We start from the raw sequence: 16,999 nt of genomic DNA on the forward strand, positions 1-16,999 counted from the left end.
AGAAGATCAACTGGAAAAAGAAACCGCAGAGTGGGCTTTAGGTCAGGCTCCACCCCCCCACCTGACACTGTGTCAATCCAATCTTAGATCAGCTCAGAGCAGTTTCTGTCTCACAGGTATGCTGATAAATGTATTTATTCGAGAATGGGACACCAGATCCCCAGCCAACTAGAACGCAAATAAATAATGAGAGAATAGTTTTGGACCCTCCGGGTTCTGAGTTAACATCAACTGAACCGACGGGAGAAACAAGATTAATATTTGCTCCAGGGCCGAGAAACGAAAATAGGCAGCTATATCCACTAGGCAGGATTGATAATGTTGATGGGCTGTCCCTAAATAACTGTTATACATCAATGTTATCTTGGAATATTGCGGGACTGGGATATAAATTGGCCTTGCCCGACTGGTCAGACTTCATTGAAAAGCATGACATCTGTCTCTTCCAAGAGACATGGACGGTGGACACTGTCTTTCGTGTGGGGTATCTTAATTTCCAGGTCCCTGCGGTAAAGAAAGACAAAGGTCGACTGTCTGGGGGATTAGTGATCTGGGTCCGGCAGGCTTTAAGCTGCAAAGTACAATAACTTGCTGTATCGAACAACGACATTCTTGCAGTAAGATTAAGCTTATCCTCAGGTAGATGTATAGATACATTTAACATATATGCAAGAGGCCAATCAGAGGTAATCTCAGCTCTAGATGATCTGATAGACACTATGCCCAGTAACATATTGCCGCTTGTAGCGGAGGATTTTAACACAACTTTCGAGCCGTTAGGGCAAGACGATCAGAGCCTCACGGAGGAGGTAGATATCAGATGGGGTGTCCCCAACCTTGAGTTAACTCCTATAAAAAAACGGACAGAGGTTGCTATTCAATTAAAGGGGTTGTGCATGGGGAACCAATTGAGGGCAGCTAATGGCAGAACACCATCTGATAGGCAGGGTGCTAGCACATATGATAATGGCCTCAGGTCTAGTCACATAGATTATATGCTAGTCAACATAAAACTGTGGCACTGCCTTAAGGATATGATTGTAATGGAACGCATAGAAAGTGACCATAATCCTCTCATTTCATCATTTAATCTACAAGTGGGAGAAGTTACACCAATAACCCATGATCTAACAGCACCAGATCTTATTTTAACTAATGATATGCGCCACCTTAAATGGAGCAAAATCATTGAATATCCCGAAACTCTGGTTGCTATAAATAATGATGTTAACAATGCATTAGTAGACCTGGGAGCTAGTGCCAATAGTCTGGACTTTCACTCTTTAATTATTGAAATCCATGTAAAACTTTTTGCTCGATTAAAAACATATTTATGCAAATCGGGCTTAAATAAGAGCTCAAAAAACAAGAAACCCGAAGGGTGGTATAATGAGGCCTGTCGACAAGCTCGGGCCAAGTTGGGCTTAGCACTACGACACAGGGATCCTAGTAATGTAAAAGCGGCTCAGGATTGTTATAGGAAAGCTCAGATGGAGGCCAAAAAGCTATGGGATCTATCTAGATGGCAGGAATTAAAACAAGCATGTGAGGCTAAGAACCCAAAATTGTTCTGAGACACTTACAAATGGGATAGGGGGGGGGCGTCCAGACCCTCCACAGAACAATGTACCCCAGCATCTGTGGATCGAGCATTTTAAGCCGCAGTATGCTTGCTGTGATGATGAAGGGAATAAAGGATTATTTCCATACATATTCTATTCAGGTGCGGCTTTCACACCAGAGGAGGTTGATAGGGCGCTAGAAGCAGTTACTGCGGGAAGAGCTCCAGGCATAGATTGTATTCCAGCCGACGTCTTTTTAAACGATAAACCAATCTAGCGTCAATATATTGTCCATCTGGCAAACGCAATTGCACAAGGAGCTGTTGTCCCTCCCTCATGGAAGGGGGCAGAGATTATCCCGGTGTTTAAGAAAGGAGATAAATCTGTTGCTGGCAATTATAGGCCTATCAGTCTAATCGACTCAATGCAGAAGGTCATGGGCAGATTAGTTTTGTTTAAGGTGCAGAACTGGATGGAGGAACATAATGTTTTGACCCCTTTGCAGGCCGGCTTTTGTCCCCTAACAAGTACGATCGACCAAGTATTCCGTTTTATCATCATTTATTGGAAGATAGTGGTTCTGGGAAAGGGGGCATTATACGCCGTGTTCGTCGATCTAAAGTCAGCTTTTGACTTAGTACCGCGTAGCAAATTATGGAGAGTCTTGGGGAGATGGGGATGGCCCAGGAGCTGCGTCATTGATCGTCCGTGTACATGAGGAGAATCTTGCCCGGGTTCGATGGGGGTCACAGGGTGAGGTAACTGAAACCTTTCCCATTGATAGAGGAGTGCGACAGGGATGCGTCCTGGCGCCTATCCTTTTCTCGCTCTTTGTCAACGGAGTGGCAGACTATCTTTCCCTGGCCCCCACGGATGCGCCGGCGTTGGCAGGCACTCGCATTCCTATCCTCATGTTTGCGGACGATACTTTGATTATCTCCAAAATACCGAGCGGCCTCCAGAGGGCCTTACAACGGTTTGAACCCCAGTGACTGCAGGAGGTCAGCCATAGTTTGGGGTGGGAAACAATTGCCTGGGGCGAGCCCGCTGGCAACAGTCAGTCGTTGAGTTAGGGGGACGATTGGTACCCCAGACCTAAGCAGATGAGCTGCAACTGCCATCACCGTGCTGGTAAAGCCCAAGGGGAGCACGGCGAATTGAAAATGCTTGTGTCCCACCGTGAACCACAGATAACGCCTGTGGGGAAGCAAACGAGCAATGCGCAAGTATGTGTACTGTAAGTCCAACATTACCAACCAGTCTCCGAGGTTGAGGACAGACAGAACTTGAGCGAGCGTGAGCATCTTTAATTTCTTCTTTTTCAGGAAAAAATTAGAGGGCTCAGGTCTAGGATAGGATGAAGGCCTCCTTCCTTTTTGAGCACCAGAAAGTAGCGGAATAATCCAGCCTCTTGATGCCTGACCCATGGTGTCTCAGGGGTACCGCATGCTAGGCCACGCAGAAGCTGGAAAGCTTTCATGCCGTGGTGACTGGGTGGATAAAGACACAGCTGGAAGCCCCTTCAGTGGCCACAAAAGGGGTGAAAGCCGGACTAGGGTTGGCCAGGGCCATGGAAAGGCTCTGCTATCCTTAAAGCGCTCCAGCACGGAGTCCACCTTATCTCCACAGAGATGAGAGCCATAAGAGGGCATGTCCATAAGCAAAGCTTGGACATCTTCTGAAAAGCCAGTTGTCCTCAACCAGGTGTGTCGCTGTAAGGCCACCGACAAATAATCCACTCTGCCTAGCGAGTCGGTTGCGTCCAGCCCTAATCAGATCGGGAACTTAACTGCTTCTCTCCCGTCAGCCACAGCTTGGGAGTGCATGGGAGTAACGGCCCTAAAGTGCCAGGCTGGCGGAAGAAAAAATGGTTTTGCCTAAGATGTCCAGCCTCTTGGAGTTTCTATCTGTGGGGTGGTAGGGAATGTGGCTGGATTTATACAGGAAGTGGAGGCTTAGACCACCAAGCTCTTCTGGGTAGGGTGTTGTGTGAGGAAACTAGGGCCCCCTGGGTGATTGCGGCGGGCAATAGTTCTGTTCACAGGAGCCCCTGTGCAGGGCTTGGACCAGGCCCTAAGGGTACATTAAATGGGAAAGGTAGTTCTGAGGAGGTAACTCCTGGTTGAAGCACCTCTGTCAAGAGGTTAGTCTTGATTGCCACTGAGGGTAGGCTAAAGTACAGGACCTCAGCCGCACTTCTCACCACCGTAGCAAAAGAGGCTTCCTCCCCCGTAGCCACGGTAGGAAAGAGAGCAAGCCAATATCTGGTGAGGTGTCCAGACCACTGGTGTCCGCCAATTTCGCATACCAGTCTGTGCTGAGGTCTAGAGGCTGGTATTCTTCAGTGTCCAGTAGCCCCGCCCAATCTTCGTCAAGTCCTAGCCCATAGGTATTGGGTTCAGGCTCCGGTCCGGAGTGTATGGTATCAGAGTTGGGGATGAGAATGGGGACGGTACCACTGGGAGCATCCACACTGGGACTGCCTTTGGGGAAGGCCGAGGTGGTACGACGGGCGCCGGTGCGGATCCATCTGTGGATCCAAGGGCCTGACTGGTGCTGGGGGCGGGAGGGGGTTACGCAGAGAAGGGTCAGCCAGAAATGAGGTGCATGGTCTCATAAACCTCTTGGAGCTGGGTGGGGGTCACTACGGCCTGTCGAAAATTGGGGAGGCACATAGATGGCCCAAACATAGGCAATCGCAGAGCCAGGCCTCGAGTGACAATGCTCTCTTGCCTCATTGGATGACTTTGACAGACGGGGCTTATTAACATTGCAATTCAATGCCAACAGACAACACATTGGTTGGATTATCCTTGCAAGAATATCAATTCAGTTATATCCATGATGTGTCACCATTTGGACCAAGATTTACAATGAGTAGTTATAGACAAATTACTTGTGATAGGATGCTCAACTATGAACAAAAACAACTTCTGAATAGGGAACAATTCGTCTACAGATTGGGCGCACACATCCACGGTGTAAATTATGACACACCATCGACACAATAGAATGCACTAAAAGGAAAGATATATCCTGGCAAGAGTGTCATTCATTCTGTTCACCTTTCTAAAATGCATAGGCATCTAATTTCAAATGGTAATGGTTTAGTTGTGAAATGAACATATAAAGTAGATTTGTTTCTTCTGCTAAATTCTTAACGAACAATGTATAACTGTTATTGCACTATCTGCTGAGCTTTGATGATACATGGGCCAAAGCATTATCATCAGAGCAACAGACTGATAGTTCAATACTCAAGGTCAACAGTCTAACAAATCCTAAAATAGTTTTAATCGGTTGAGTATAAAAAAATATGCAACAATAAGAGGGTAAGTTAAAACACTTGTTACCTACGGGTAATATGTTTTAAATGCTTACCTTGTTGTTCAGACAGGATGGTGAATTTAATGGGCTTGAAATGGTTACTCATCATGGGGAGGGTACTTGGGTATCACCAAGAGTGATCTCCAATGCTTGGTGGAGTTACAGGGCGATCCTGAAGAAGTATTCAACTACAAAAGCTGCTAGATAGTGGAACTTAGAGCCAAAACCGTACCTCCGCGGGTGACTGGGAGTCATTATGGTGGGGTCTGAGATGATGTGATGGTGTTCCTTAATGCCTCAAGAGACAGTTCACATTCTGAGAGCTCTGGCTTGTCAGGAGCATACTGCTAAAAATAAAAATAAAAGGGTGGTGGAAACCTACCCTAAGTTAATGAGCTATAAGGAATTTCAGTGGTATTGGCGCTGATGCCACCTACCGGACAGCTCTAGCTTTCTCTGGGTGGTTGTCAGCTGTTCCGTGAACTTCTTGCTTACAACCTAAGCTAACACCACCCATATAATAAACAAACTTGTGGCATCATTTTATGCATAAGAGGTTACTATATTGCATGAATGGTGTTATAAGCGTGCTATGCCTTTGCATACTCCAAAGGCATGGGAGAGCAATGCTAGGTTAGGTGGAGCCAGTATTCAAGCAGCCGGCCGTCAATAGTGAGAATTGAGCGTAGTGCTGCTAGTGGGTCAGCAATGCAGCAGCTGTGCCGGCAGCAGTAGCAGGAGTAAGCACTGCATGTGCTCTGTAGAATGACAGATCACCGAGAAACGTATGCTTTTGTTTCTAAGGGTCAGATGATCTAATTATCAGCTCCCAATGTTTACTTTGCCAAGCAGAATTCGCAATGCTTGGCAAAACAGAAGAGCAGGAGAGGGGGCACAGGAAGAGAGGGGATCCTGGTTAGGTGAGCACAACAAACAGCACAAGCTATCTGGTTGCGAAAGACATATTGTGGGCTTACTAAGCACATGTCTGGAATGTGCGCTAAAAAGCAGGCTGATTTATAATGTGAATGATATTTAAACATAGCAATGGCTGAAGGGGCTGACCGAAAGCCCCTGTTTGCAATATTACTGTTACATATTTATGTATGTATTGTTTGTTGGTTTTAGGAGGATGGCCAACAGCTACAACTGTCTCTAGGTGACACCTTACACAAAAAGGTAACAAATATATTATCCCTGCCTCACTTCAATTTTGAAATAACCATGGACAAAAGTGCTCTTTCTTGAGGGATCTGGTTGTTTCTGCCTATATAAATATGTTAAATGTAAATGTTCAAATTTCTAGGAAATAGTCACCATTTTTTACTAGCAGATTAGATTCATTTTTATCCAGTACTCCCGTCAACGCCAAATACACAGAAAAATGTAGTGGTGTGCGTCTATCAGTTAACATTGCAACTTTGTCAGTCACTCACCTCGTTGTTACCCGCGCCTTATGATTGGCGGATCCATCCACTGTGTCGATCCAAGATGCTCCCCTTAGTACGTACATATTTTGCTTTCGGTCACGTACCGGGGATACATATTCTGAGGCAGTCCACTCCCAGGCATTGCCCAGCATGTCAAAGAGACCTGTGATATATAATTGTACTTTAGAACAACGGGAACTCGCATGTCATCAAAAAAACATCTACAAAGGTGTGTCTGTTAGTATTCTAAGCAGCTACAGGAGAAATTAAAAGATAGGAGTCGTCTTCTCATTGTGAAAACGTTGATCATGTTTCAGGTTCTCATATATCGAAATGTGATGGACATTTACACAGAACACACATTTATTGAAGATGAATATAACAGCAAATACAGACAATCAAGCTAACTGGTAATATCATTTAAAACACATAACTAATCAATATGTCATAAAGTTGTGCAAGCCCACAATCAATGCAAAATCAGATATCTTCCCAGTTAGCAAAGGGCTCCAGCGAAGATCGGCATCAAACAGGAAACCCAAATACGGGAGGCTTTAACCCTCGTAAGAGACTGTGTTCTTATCTTTAAATTCTGAGTCTACGTGTTTCTAAGGCCAATTACCAATAACTTGGACTTGCTAACGTTAATACTCAGGTCTAGCTCTTCCACAAAGCCCACAAAATCATTTATGAGGGCTTGCAAACACCTAGTAGTTGTAGCCATAAGTGGGGTGTCATCCACAAAAAGCAGGACTAGCAGGGGCGACCTGCTTATGGACAACCTGTACTCACATCAACGAGAACATATACTAGTTTGTTTATATAAAAGGTGAACAGAAAAGGCGCCAAGGTACATTCCTCCCTGACACCACAACCGGTTTTAAAGCTACTTGTACAATGGGAATCAGAAGTGTATCTAACCGATGCCGCAGTATGGGCATGGAGATCCCTCAAAATATAAACTATGTCTCAGTCAACCCCCATATACAGGATAATCCTCCACAGTTTACACGGTAAAAGGCCAAAGTTTTTTTTTTTTCTCACTTTCTTTATTGATGTTCAAAATAATACAGATACAGATCAAAAAGAAATACCCAAATGAAAACATAAAAAGAAAAGAGAACATTGCATTGTCCATATCGCCAATGGTACAAAAGAAAGCGCACCCGCAGGAGCCAAAGGTTATCCCACAAAAACAGCATTATAAATCACTGTAGAAGGAGAATACATGCATTGACAAGTAGAAACAAGGCCTTCACCCCAAGGGACCTGCTACAGATAATAGCCAACACATATTGCTTACAAAATATCAGTACATAGCCCAACATCACTGACATTGATTCCCGCAAATGTGGCACCTTCAGTTTGAACCAGCATCGTTAACAGTATCAGTTTCCCCACCAGGTCCACCCAACCGTTCCCGAGCCCAGTCAATAAAGGGCCCCCATATTTCCTTAGCCCTAGAGGCCCAGAACTTGGCTAATTGTGTCTGGCTATAGGTGGCCTCTCTGATCCAATTCGTGATCGTAGACTTTCTCCTCTTATCCCACATCCGGGCTATTTGGCGCTTGGTGAAGAGTATGTAATTTGCGTTTCTTGACGTGTGTGTCTTTAACATAGCCCAGCAGAGCCAGTAGCGGGGATGGGGACAGTGCCAACTCCAAGACCTGGTTTATGGCCTCAAATATCGCAGACCAATATTCAGTGATGAGCGGACAGTCCCACGACATGTGTAAGAAAGTGGCGGCAGCTGCCCCGCAGCGCCATCAACAGTCATCCTCTCTCAATCCCATTCTATGTAAACCAATGGGTGTCCTGTAGTAGTGGGACAAAAATTTGAAATGAATTAATCTGAGTTTATAGTTGGGTGACAGTTCGGTCATCTGAGCACAGCAGTACGACGACTGGTCGTCAGTCAAGGGGGAAGGCAGCTCGGCAGACCATTTATGACGAGCGTTAGAGGTAGGCACATGGGCATCTTTCTGCATGGACGTGTACAGTCTGGTGATGAGCCTACGTGAAGACGGTGTCCGCAAGAGGTTATCCAAAGCACTTAGCGGGGTTGGCTGGGAGGGGCAGCCCGAAGTTTGTGTTATAAAAATGCCTCACCAAAGGGCACTGTTTGGCCTTCCTCTGCAACGGGGGGGGTCTCTGAACTGCCCCTCAGGATACACGTCAGCAAAGGTATGAAAAGACAACTTCTGTGCCATCCTACCACCAAGCTCATCTGTAACATTGGGCAACATAGGATTTTGTGCAAGAGGAATAGAAGGGGCATATAGAATATTTGCTTCCGTCCTTCTCCGCAGGCCATCCCAAGCCCACCACAGGGTCTCAAATGTGTCAATGTCCACCCTAGGCCTCTTATAGGATTGCTATATAGCGACACGAAGAGGAACAGGTGCCACCGCGTCCGCCTCCAACGCCACGTGAGGTTGAAACAGCGTCGGATGCACCCCATTGTGCCTGCGCACATAATGCATACAATTTCATATCTGGCGAGCCCAGCCTGCCTTGAGTAGTCGGTAGCGACAAAAGGGCCCAGGACACCAGAGCCTGGCCATTCGCCCAGACCAGAGAGACCAATTGGGATTGCAAGAACTTGAAAAAGGGGCTAGTGAGTATCAGTGCGAAGTTTACGAAAAGATACAAAAATGTAGGCAAGATAATTACTTTGACTTGTGCGATTTTACCTGCAAGTGGGAGTTTAGACCATAAAATGACCTTGTCCTCCAGCCAGGACATAGCCCTCCCAACATTTAAATTCCAAGGGTCTTGTAGGTCTCTTCTAATCCAGACACCCAAGTACTTCACTTGGTTCTGTTCCCATTTTAACGGGAATTCCAAAGTCACCGTCTTGGTGTTGTTGGTTAAGGGGAATATCACTGATTTTGCCCAATTTATGTTCACTCCAGATAGCCCCCCAAATTTAATGAACGTGCGCATAGAGTGAAATCAACAGACTGACTACGCAGGCTGAAACCAATCCCCTTATCAATATGGTGTTGCCGGATGCGTGCAGCTAACGGCTCCATCGCGATGGCAAACAACAAGGGCGGAAGTAGGAAGCCCTGCCTGGTGCCACATGTTATCCGGAAGGGGTCAGATACAATCTTGTTCACCCGCACCCTGGCCATTGCTTCAGTATACAGTCATTTAATCCAATGGAGAAACATGGGGCGAATCCCATCCGCTCCAAGATTTTGAATAAGAACGGCCACTCGAGCGAATTGAAAGCCTTAGTCGCATCCAGGAACATCACCGCTGCCTGAACATTGGGATAGAGGTAATGCAGGGCGGAAAACACCATTCTGAGATTATGCGAGGTAGATCTCCCGGGAATGAATCCTGATTGATAGGGCAAGGCGATGATGGGAAGTAAAGGCTGCAGCCTGTTCGCTATCAACTTAGCCAGAAACTTGACATCTACGTTTATGAGTGATAAAGGCCTATAAGAGTTCAGATTGGTTTCCAGCTTATCAGGTTTTAGCAAGGTGACAATTATTGCTTCGTGCATAGAGTTTGGTAGAATACCAGTATGATAAGCTTCCTCATATACTGCAAAGAGTCTCGGGGCTAGTTCTTCAACATACGTTTTATAGAAGGCGGTAGTTAGGCCATCGTACCCTGGGTCCTTGTCAAGAGGAACAAGTTACTTACCTTCGGTAACGATATATCTGTAAGAAACAGTAGTTAGTATTAGATTCCTTACCTTAGAATATCCCCAGGCGTCAGACTGGATCCGGAAATTTTTGCGTAGCAGTACCCTTGCGCTTAGGTAGGCGTCGTCTGTGGCTCCGCGTCTATCGTCGGCGTCGTGATGACGTCGTGGGAGTACTTAGACGCCGCCTCCGCGTGCTGACGTCAGTTCTTAGACACAGCTTTTCCGCGCCAGAAATGCAGAGCCATGTTAAAAACCAACACTGGTGCCATTGAAACTAGGGCCCTGAAAATGGATGACCTTAACCCTAGATATCGGTTCGCAGAACGGGGAGGATGGGTGGGGCGGTAAGGAATCTAATACTAACTACTGTTTCTTACAGATATATCGTTTCCGAAGGTAAGTAACTTGTTCATCTGAAAGAAACAGGTTAGTATTAGATTCCTTACCTTAGAATAGATACCCCAGCAATACCAACCCCGGTGGTGGGTCTGCTAACCAATAATCACACCAGAAAGTCCTGGAGGACGGAACGGCCAAAGAAGCCATCCCTCCGGACTTGTCTGTCCAGGCAGTAGTGTCTTGCAAACGTGTGCAGCGAGGCCCACGTAGCTGCCTGACAAATGTCCTGCAAGGGGACTCCCCGGCCCAGGGCAGTAGTAGCCGCCGTGGCCCGAGTGGAATGGGCCCTCAGCCCAACAGGAGGCTCCTTACTTGCCAAGGAGTAACATGCCTTGATACACAAGACGACCCACCGAGAGATGGTCCTCTTGTGCACCGCCCGTCCCTTCTTAGCGCCCACGTAACCAACAAAGAGTTGGTCATCCACCCCGAACTGTCGTGTGCGATCTATATAGAACGAAATCGCACGTTTTGGGTCCAGACGGTGGAGCCGCTCTTCCTCTTTAGAGGAATGCGGTGGCGGAAAGAAGGTGGGCAAGGTGATGGACTGCCCGATGTGGAAGGCCGTGACAACCTTGGGCAGGAAAGATGGCCTAGTCCGCAACACAACCTTGTCCGGATGGACAGAAAGGAAAGGGGGTTTAGATGAAAGAGCCTGGAGCTCACTCACTCTCCTGGCAGAGGTGATGGCAACCAGGAAAGCAGTTTTCAGAGTAAGAAGGCGGACAGGACAGTTATGAAGTGGCTCGAAGGGAGCGCACATCAGAAAGGTAAGAACAAGGTTCAAGTCTCACTGGGGCATCACAAACGGAACAGGAGGGAACATGTGTGTGATGCCCTTCAAAAAACAAGTTACAATAGGGGACTTGAACAAAGAAGGTTGATCAGGCAGCCTTAGAAAGGCTGAAAGGGCAGAAAGGTAGCCCTTGATAGTGCCCAGAGCAGAGCCCTGCTGGGCAAGAGAAAGAAGGAAGAGAAGAACCTCAGACAGAGGGGCAGAAAGTGGATCCACAGCCTTTGCTGTGCACCATGCCACAAACTTATTCCACCTGCAGGCGTTTACCGATTTTGTGGAGGGACGCCTGGTTGCCAGAATTACATTACAGACTTCAGGAGGCAGGTCAAATGGCCTCAACTGTAGCCGCTCAATCTCCAAGCATGGAGTTGGAGACTGGACAGGTTCGGTTGGAGGACCGTCCCCTGCTGCTGCGACAGAAGGTCCTCCCGAAGAGGCAGACGAACCGGGGGATCGACTGACATATTGAGTAGCTCTGGATACCAGTACCTTCGTGCCCAGTCCGGAGCCACAAGGATGACTTGGGCCTGGTCGCGCTTGATCTTCTTCAGCACTCTGGGCAGAAGTGGTATAGGCGGAAAGGCGTACAAAAGACCGCAACTCCACTCGCGACGAAAAGCGTCGCCGAGCAAGTGCCGCCTTGGAAATTCCAACGCGCAGAACTGATGACATTGCGCGTTCTCTTCGGTGGCAAATAGATCTAACCAAGGCTCTCCCCACTGCTGAAAGAAGCCTTGCGCCACGTCCGAGTTCAGACGCCATTCGTGATCCATCATGCACCGACGGCTGAGCTCGTCCGCCCTGGCGTTCAGAGAACCTGCCAGGTGTTGAACCACTAGGGTCACGCCCTGATGTTCCAGCCACTGCCAGAGGCGCAGAGCCTCCTAGCAAAGGGTCCACGAACCCACCCCGCCCTGTTTGTTGCAGTACTACATGGCGGTGGTGTTGTCCGTGAACACCTGCACTACACTCCCCCGGACAGAGGGGAGGAATGCCTTCAGTGCTAGACGAATCGCCCGCAGCTCCAAAAGGTTGATATGGAGCCAGGACTCCGCCGGAGACCAAAGGCCTCTGATCTCCGCCTCTCCCATGTGCCTCCCCAGCCCTGGAGGGACACGTCCGTCACAACTACGTGCTCCGGTTGGGGAAGGGAGAGGGATCTGCCGCTGACACAATCGCGGTCCGTGAGCCACCACTGCAGCTGCCTCGCAGTGCCCTCCGAGATCAGGACATGGTCGGAGAGGTTGCCCTGATGCTGGGCCCACTGAAACTTCAGGTCCCACTGCAGAGCCCGCATCCGCCACCGGGCGTGATGCACCAGAAGGATGCAGGAGGCCATCAGCCCCAGAAGCCGCAGCGCCAACCTGACCGAGACCCGGGATAAAGGCTGAAAGAGTAGAATCAGAGCCTGAATATCCCGAACCCGCTGTTCGGGAGGATAAACCCGAAACTGCGCCGAATCGAGAACCGCTCCGATGAAGAGGAGCTTCTGAGAGGGGCACAGGTGTGACTTTGGCACATTGATGGAGAACCCCAGCTGGTGCAGGAGGTCTGCCGTCGTCTGGAGGTGGCGGACGACTGTCTGGGGCCAGCCCGCCTTCAACAACCAGTCATCGAGGTAAGGGAAGACTGAAACCCCTAACCTGCGCAGATAAGCTGCGACCACCGCCATCACCTTTGTGAACACCCGTGGGACGCTGGTAAGGCCGAAGGGGAGCACTGTAAACTGAAAGTGCTCGTGGCCAACCGTGAACCGCAGGTAACGCCGGTGGGCTGGCAGGACGGGGATGTGGAAATAAGCGTCCTGCAAGTCCAACGCTACCATCTAGTCTTCTGGGTCCAGGGCAGCCAGGACCTGAGCTAGTGTCAGCATTTTGAACTTCTCCTTCCGGAGGAAGCCGTTGACGTTCCGTAGGTCCAAGATAGGCCGTAGGCCCTCTTTGCCCTTCTTGGGTACCAGAAAGTAGTGGGAGTAAAAACCACACCCTACTTCTGGCCCAGGAACGCGCTCGATGGCCCCCTTGGCCAAGAGGGCCGTAACTTCCTCTTGTAGAAGTTTCAAGCGATCCCCCGACACGCGGTGGTACTGAGGTGGCATGGCTGGAGGGGACACCTCGAAGGGGAGGGAGTAGCCCCTTCGGACGATTTGCAGCACCCACCTGTCCGATGTGACAGTGCGCCAGTGGAGGAGGTGATGGCGAACCCTGCCCCCCACTGGCGTCACATGGGCCTGAAAGCACGGACTCGGAGGGTTTTGAGGCGGATGCTGAGGGGGAGGGTGTGGACTGGCCTCGCCGTTGTCCCCGACCGCCTCCACGGTGGATTCCACGGCCGCCAATGCGTTGGACGGTAGTCTGCGGGGCGTGGCTGGCAGAACGTGTGGGGGCGCCCCTTCCATGGCCACGAAAGGAGCGCAAGGCACCCGTTTGCTAGGGCGGGGCCGAGAGGCCCAAGGACCTGGCCGTAGCCCTGGAGTCCTTAAAGCGCTCAAGCGCATGGTCTGCCTTTTCGCCAAAAAGGCGACGGCCATCAAATGGCATGTCCATGAGTGTATTCTGGACATCGCCCGAGAAGTTGGCGGACCTCAACCAGGCGTGGCGACGAATCGCCACAGTCGTTGCCATCGCTCTGCCCAATGAGTTGGTGGTATCCAGCCCACACCGGATAGAATACCGCGCTGCATCCGGCCCTCCACAAGGGCTTGGCCGAGTTTAGCCCGTACCTCCAACGGGAATTCTGGCAGCACGTCCGCGACCGTATCCCAGAGAGAATGGGTGTAGCGGCCCAAGAGGCATGCGGTGTTGGAAGACCGCAGTCCCAGACTCAGGGAAGAGAATACCTTTTTGCTGTATTGTTCATACCTCTTGGATTCCCTGTCAGGCGGAGCTGAAGGGAATGAGGTCTGGGAATTGGAGGCCTGGATCACTAGGCTGTCAGGGGTGGGGTGGGTGGACAGGAAACAAGGGTCGCCCGGGGCCGGGCGGTGGCGTCTGGCCACGTTCCTATCTACAGGCGAGCCTGTAGCGGGCCTGGACCAAGTGCCCAAAAGAACGTCGGTCAAGGCCTCATTAAACGGCAGCAGAGGCTCAGGCGAGCTTGACTGCGGTTTAAGGACCTCAGTGAGGAGGTTAGTCCTCACGGCCGCGACGGGGAGCTCAAGGTCCAAGGCCTTGGCCGCCCGCATCAGCACCACACTGTAGGTTGCCCCCTCCTCTGTAGCCATGGTAGGAGGTGAGACAAAGCCAGTGTCTGGCGAGGTATCCAGACCACTGGCATCCCCAAGTCCACATGTCCAGTCCTCCTGGGACTGTCACTCCCGTGTCAGAGGGTCCTCAGACCCCTCCCAATTATCCTCATCACCCATCTCCTGGTACTCAGGGGTGTCAAATGATGGGGCCGGCTCGTGGAAGATGAACTCTCCAAACGGCGTCGAGAGCGGTGCCGGATCGAGGGAGGCATCGGGGACGACGCCGCCCAAAGATGGCGCCGAAGGTGACACCTCAGGGACCGGCGCCGGTGAGGTCGTCAGGTCAACCGGCGACGAGCCGGATCCGGAACCGGATCCAGTGGGATGCATCGGGCTAGTTCTTCAACATACGTTTTATAGAAGGCGGTAGTTAGGCCATCGTACCCTGGGTCCTTGTCAAGAGGAACAAGTTACTTACCTTCGGTAACGATCTGTAAGAAACAGTAGTTAGTATTAGATTCCTTACCTTAGAAGGCGTCAGACTGGATCCGGAAATTTTTGCGTAGCAGTACCCTTGCGCTTAGGTAGGCGTCGTCTGTGGCTCCGCGTCCATCGTCGGCGTCGTGATGACGTCGTCGGAGTACTTAGACGCCGCCTCCGCGTGCTGACGTCAGTTCTTAGACACAGCTTTTCAGCGCCAGAAACGCAGAGCCATGTTAAAAAACAACACTGGTGCCATTGAAACTAGGGCCCTGAAAATGGATGACCTTAACCCTAGATATCGGTTCGCAGAACGGTGAGGATGGGTGGGGCGGTAAGGAATCTAATACTAACTACTGTTTCTTAGAGATATATCGTTACCGAAGGTAAGTAACTTGTTCATCTGAAAGAAACAGGTTAGTATTAGATTCCTTACCTTAGAATAGATACCCCAGCAATACCAACCCCGGTGGTGGGTCTGCGAACCAATAATCACACCAGAAAGTCCTGGAGGACGGAACGGCCAAAGAAGCCATCCCTCCGGACTTGGCTGTCCAGGCAGTAGTGTCTTGCAAACGTGTGCAGCGAGGCCCACGTAGCTGCCTGACAAATGTCCTGCAAGGGGACTCCCCGGCCCAGGGCAGTAGTAGCCGCCGTGGCCCGAGTGGAATGGGCCCTCAGCCCAACAGGAGGCTCCTTACTTGCCAAGGAGTAACATGCCTTGATACACAAGACGACCCACCGAGAGATGGTCCTCTTGCGCACCGCCCGTCCCTTCTTAGCGCCCACTTAACCAACAAAGAGTTGGTCATCCACCCGGAACTGTCGTGTGCCATCTATATAGAACGAAATCGCACGTTTTGGGTCCAGACTGTGGAGCCGCTCTTCCTCTTTAGAGGGATGCGGTGGCGGAAAGAAGGTGGGCAAGGTGATGGACTGCCCGATGTGGAAGGCCGTGACAACCTTGGGCAGGAAAGATGGCCTAGTCCGCAACACAACCTTGTCCGGATGAACAGAAAGGAAAGGGGGTTTAGATGAAAGAGCCTGGAGCTCACTCACTCTCCTGGCAGAGGTGATGGCAACCAGGAAAGCAGTTTTCAGAGTAAGAAGGCGGGCAGGACAGTTATGAAGTGGCTCGAAGGGAGCGCACATCAGAAAGGTAAGAACAAGGTTCAAGTCTCACTGGGGCATCACAAACGGAACAGGAGGGAACATGTGTGTGATGCCCTTCAGAAAACAAGTTACAATAGGGGACTTGAACAAAGAAGGTTGATCAGGCAGCCTTAGAAAGGCTGAAAGGGCAGAAAGGTAGCCCTTGATAGTGCCCAGAGCAGAGCCCTGCTGGGCAAGAGAAAGAAGGAAGAGAAGAACCTCAGACAGAGGGGCAGAAAGTGGATCCACAGCCTTTGCTGTGCACCATGCCACAAACTTATTCCACCTGCAGGCGTTTACCGATTTTGTGGAGGGACGCCTGGTTGCCAGAATGACATTACAGACTTCAGGAGGCAAGTCAAATGGCCTCAACTGTCGCCGCACAATCTCCAAGCATGGAGGTGGAGACTGGACAGGTTCGGTTGGAGGACCGTCCCCTGCTGCTGCGACAGAAGGTCCTCCCGAAGAGGCAGACGAACCGGGGGATCGACTGACATACTGAGTAGCTCTGGATACCAGTACCTTCGTGCCCAGTCCGGAGCCACAAGGATGACTTGGGCCTGGTCGCGCTTGATCTTCTTCAGCACTCTGGGCAGAAGTGGTATAGGCGGAAAGGCGTACAAAAGACCGCAACTCCACTCGCGACGAAAAGCGTCGCCGAGCAAGTGCCGCCTTGGAAATTCCAACGCGCAGAACTGATGACATTGCGCGTTCTCTTCGGTGGCAAATAGATCTAACCAAGGCTCTCCCCACTGCTGAAAGAAGCCTTGCGCCACGTCCGAGTTCAGACGCCATTCGTGATCCATCATGCACCGACGGCTGAGCTCGTCCGCCCTGGCGTTCAGAGAACCTGCCAGGTGTTGAACCACCAGGGTCACGCCCTGATGTTCCAGCCACTGCCAGAGGCGCAGAGCCTCCTAGCAAAAGGTCCACGACCCCACCCCGCCCTGTTTGTTGCAGTACTACATGGCGGTGGTGTTGTCCGTGTACACCTGCACTACA

The 16,999-nt window shown here is 50.2% G+C and overlaps 1 protein-coding gene across 6 annotated transcripts in view; it reads right to left on the minus strand.

Annotated features, from left to right (window-relative positions):
- Positions 1 to 16,999, minus strand: part of SUMF2 (sulfatase modifying factor 2) — a 292,583-nt gene that overhangs the window by 172,138 nt on the left and 103,446 nt on the right. For all 6 annotated transcript variants that reach the window (XM_078679384.1, XM_078679386.1, XM_078679388.1 and 3 more), the window contains exon 8: positions 6,326 to 6,482. In XM_078679384.1, the coding sequence (XP_078535510.1) occupies positions 6,326 to 6,482 (157 nt within the window). The remainder of the gene's footprint in view (positions 1 to 6,325; positions 6,483 to 16,999) is intronic.

Source organism: Lissotriton helveticus, chromosome 3_1 (assembly GCF_964261635.1).
Source record: "Lissotriton helveticus chromosome 3_1, aLisHel1.1, whole genome shotgun sequence".
Classification (NCBI taxonomy): Eukaryota; Metazoa; Chordata; class Amphibia; order Caudata; family Salamandridae; genus Lissotriton; species Lissotriton helveticus.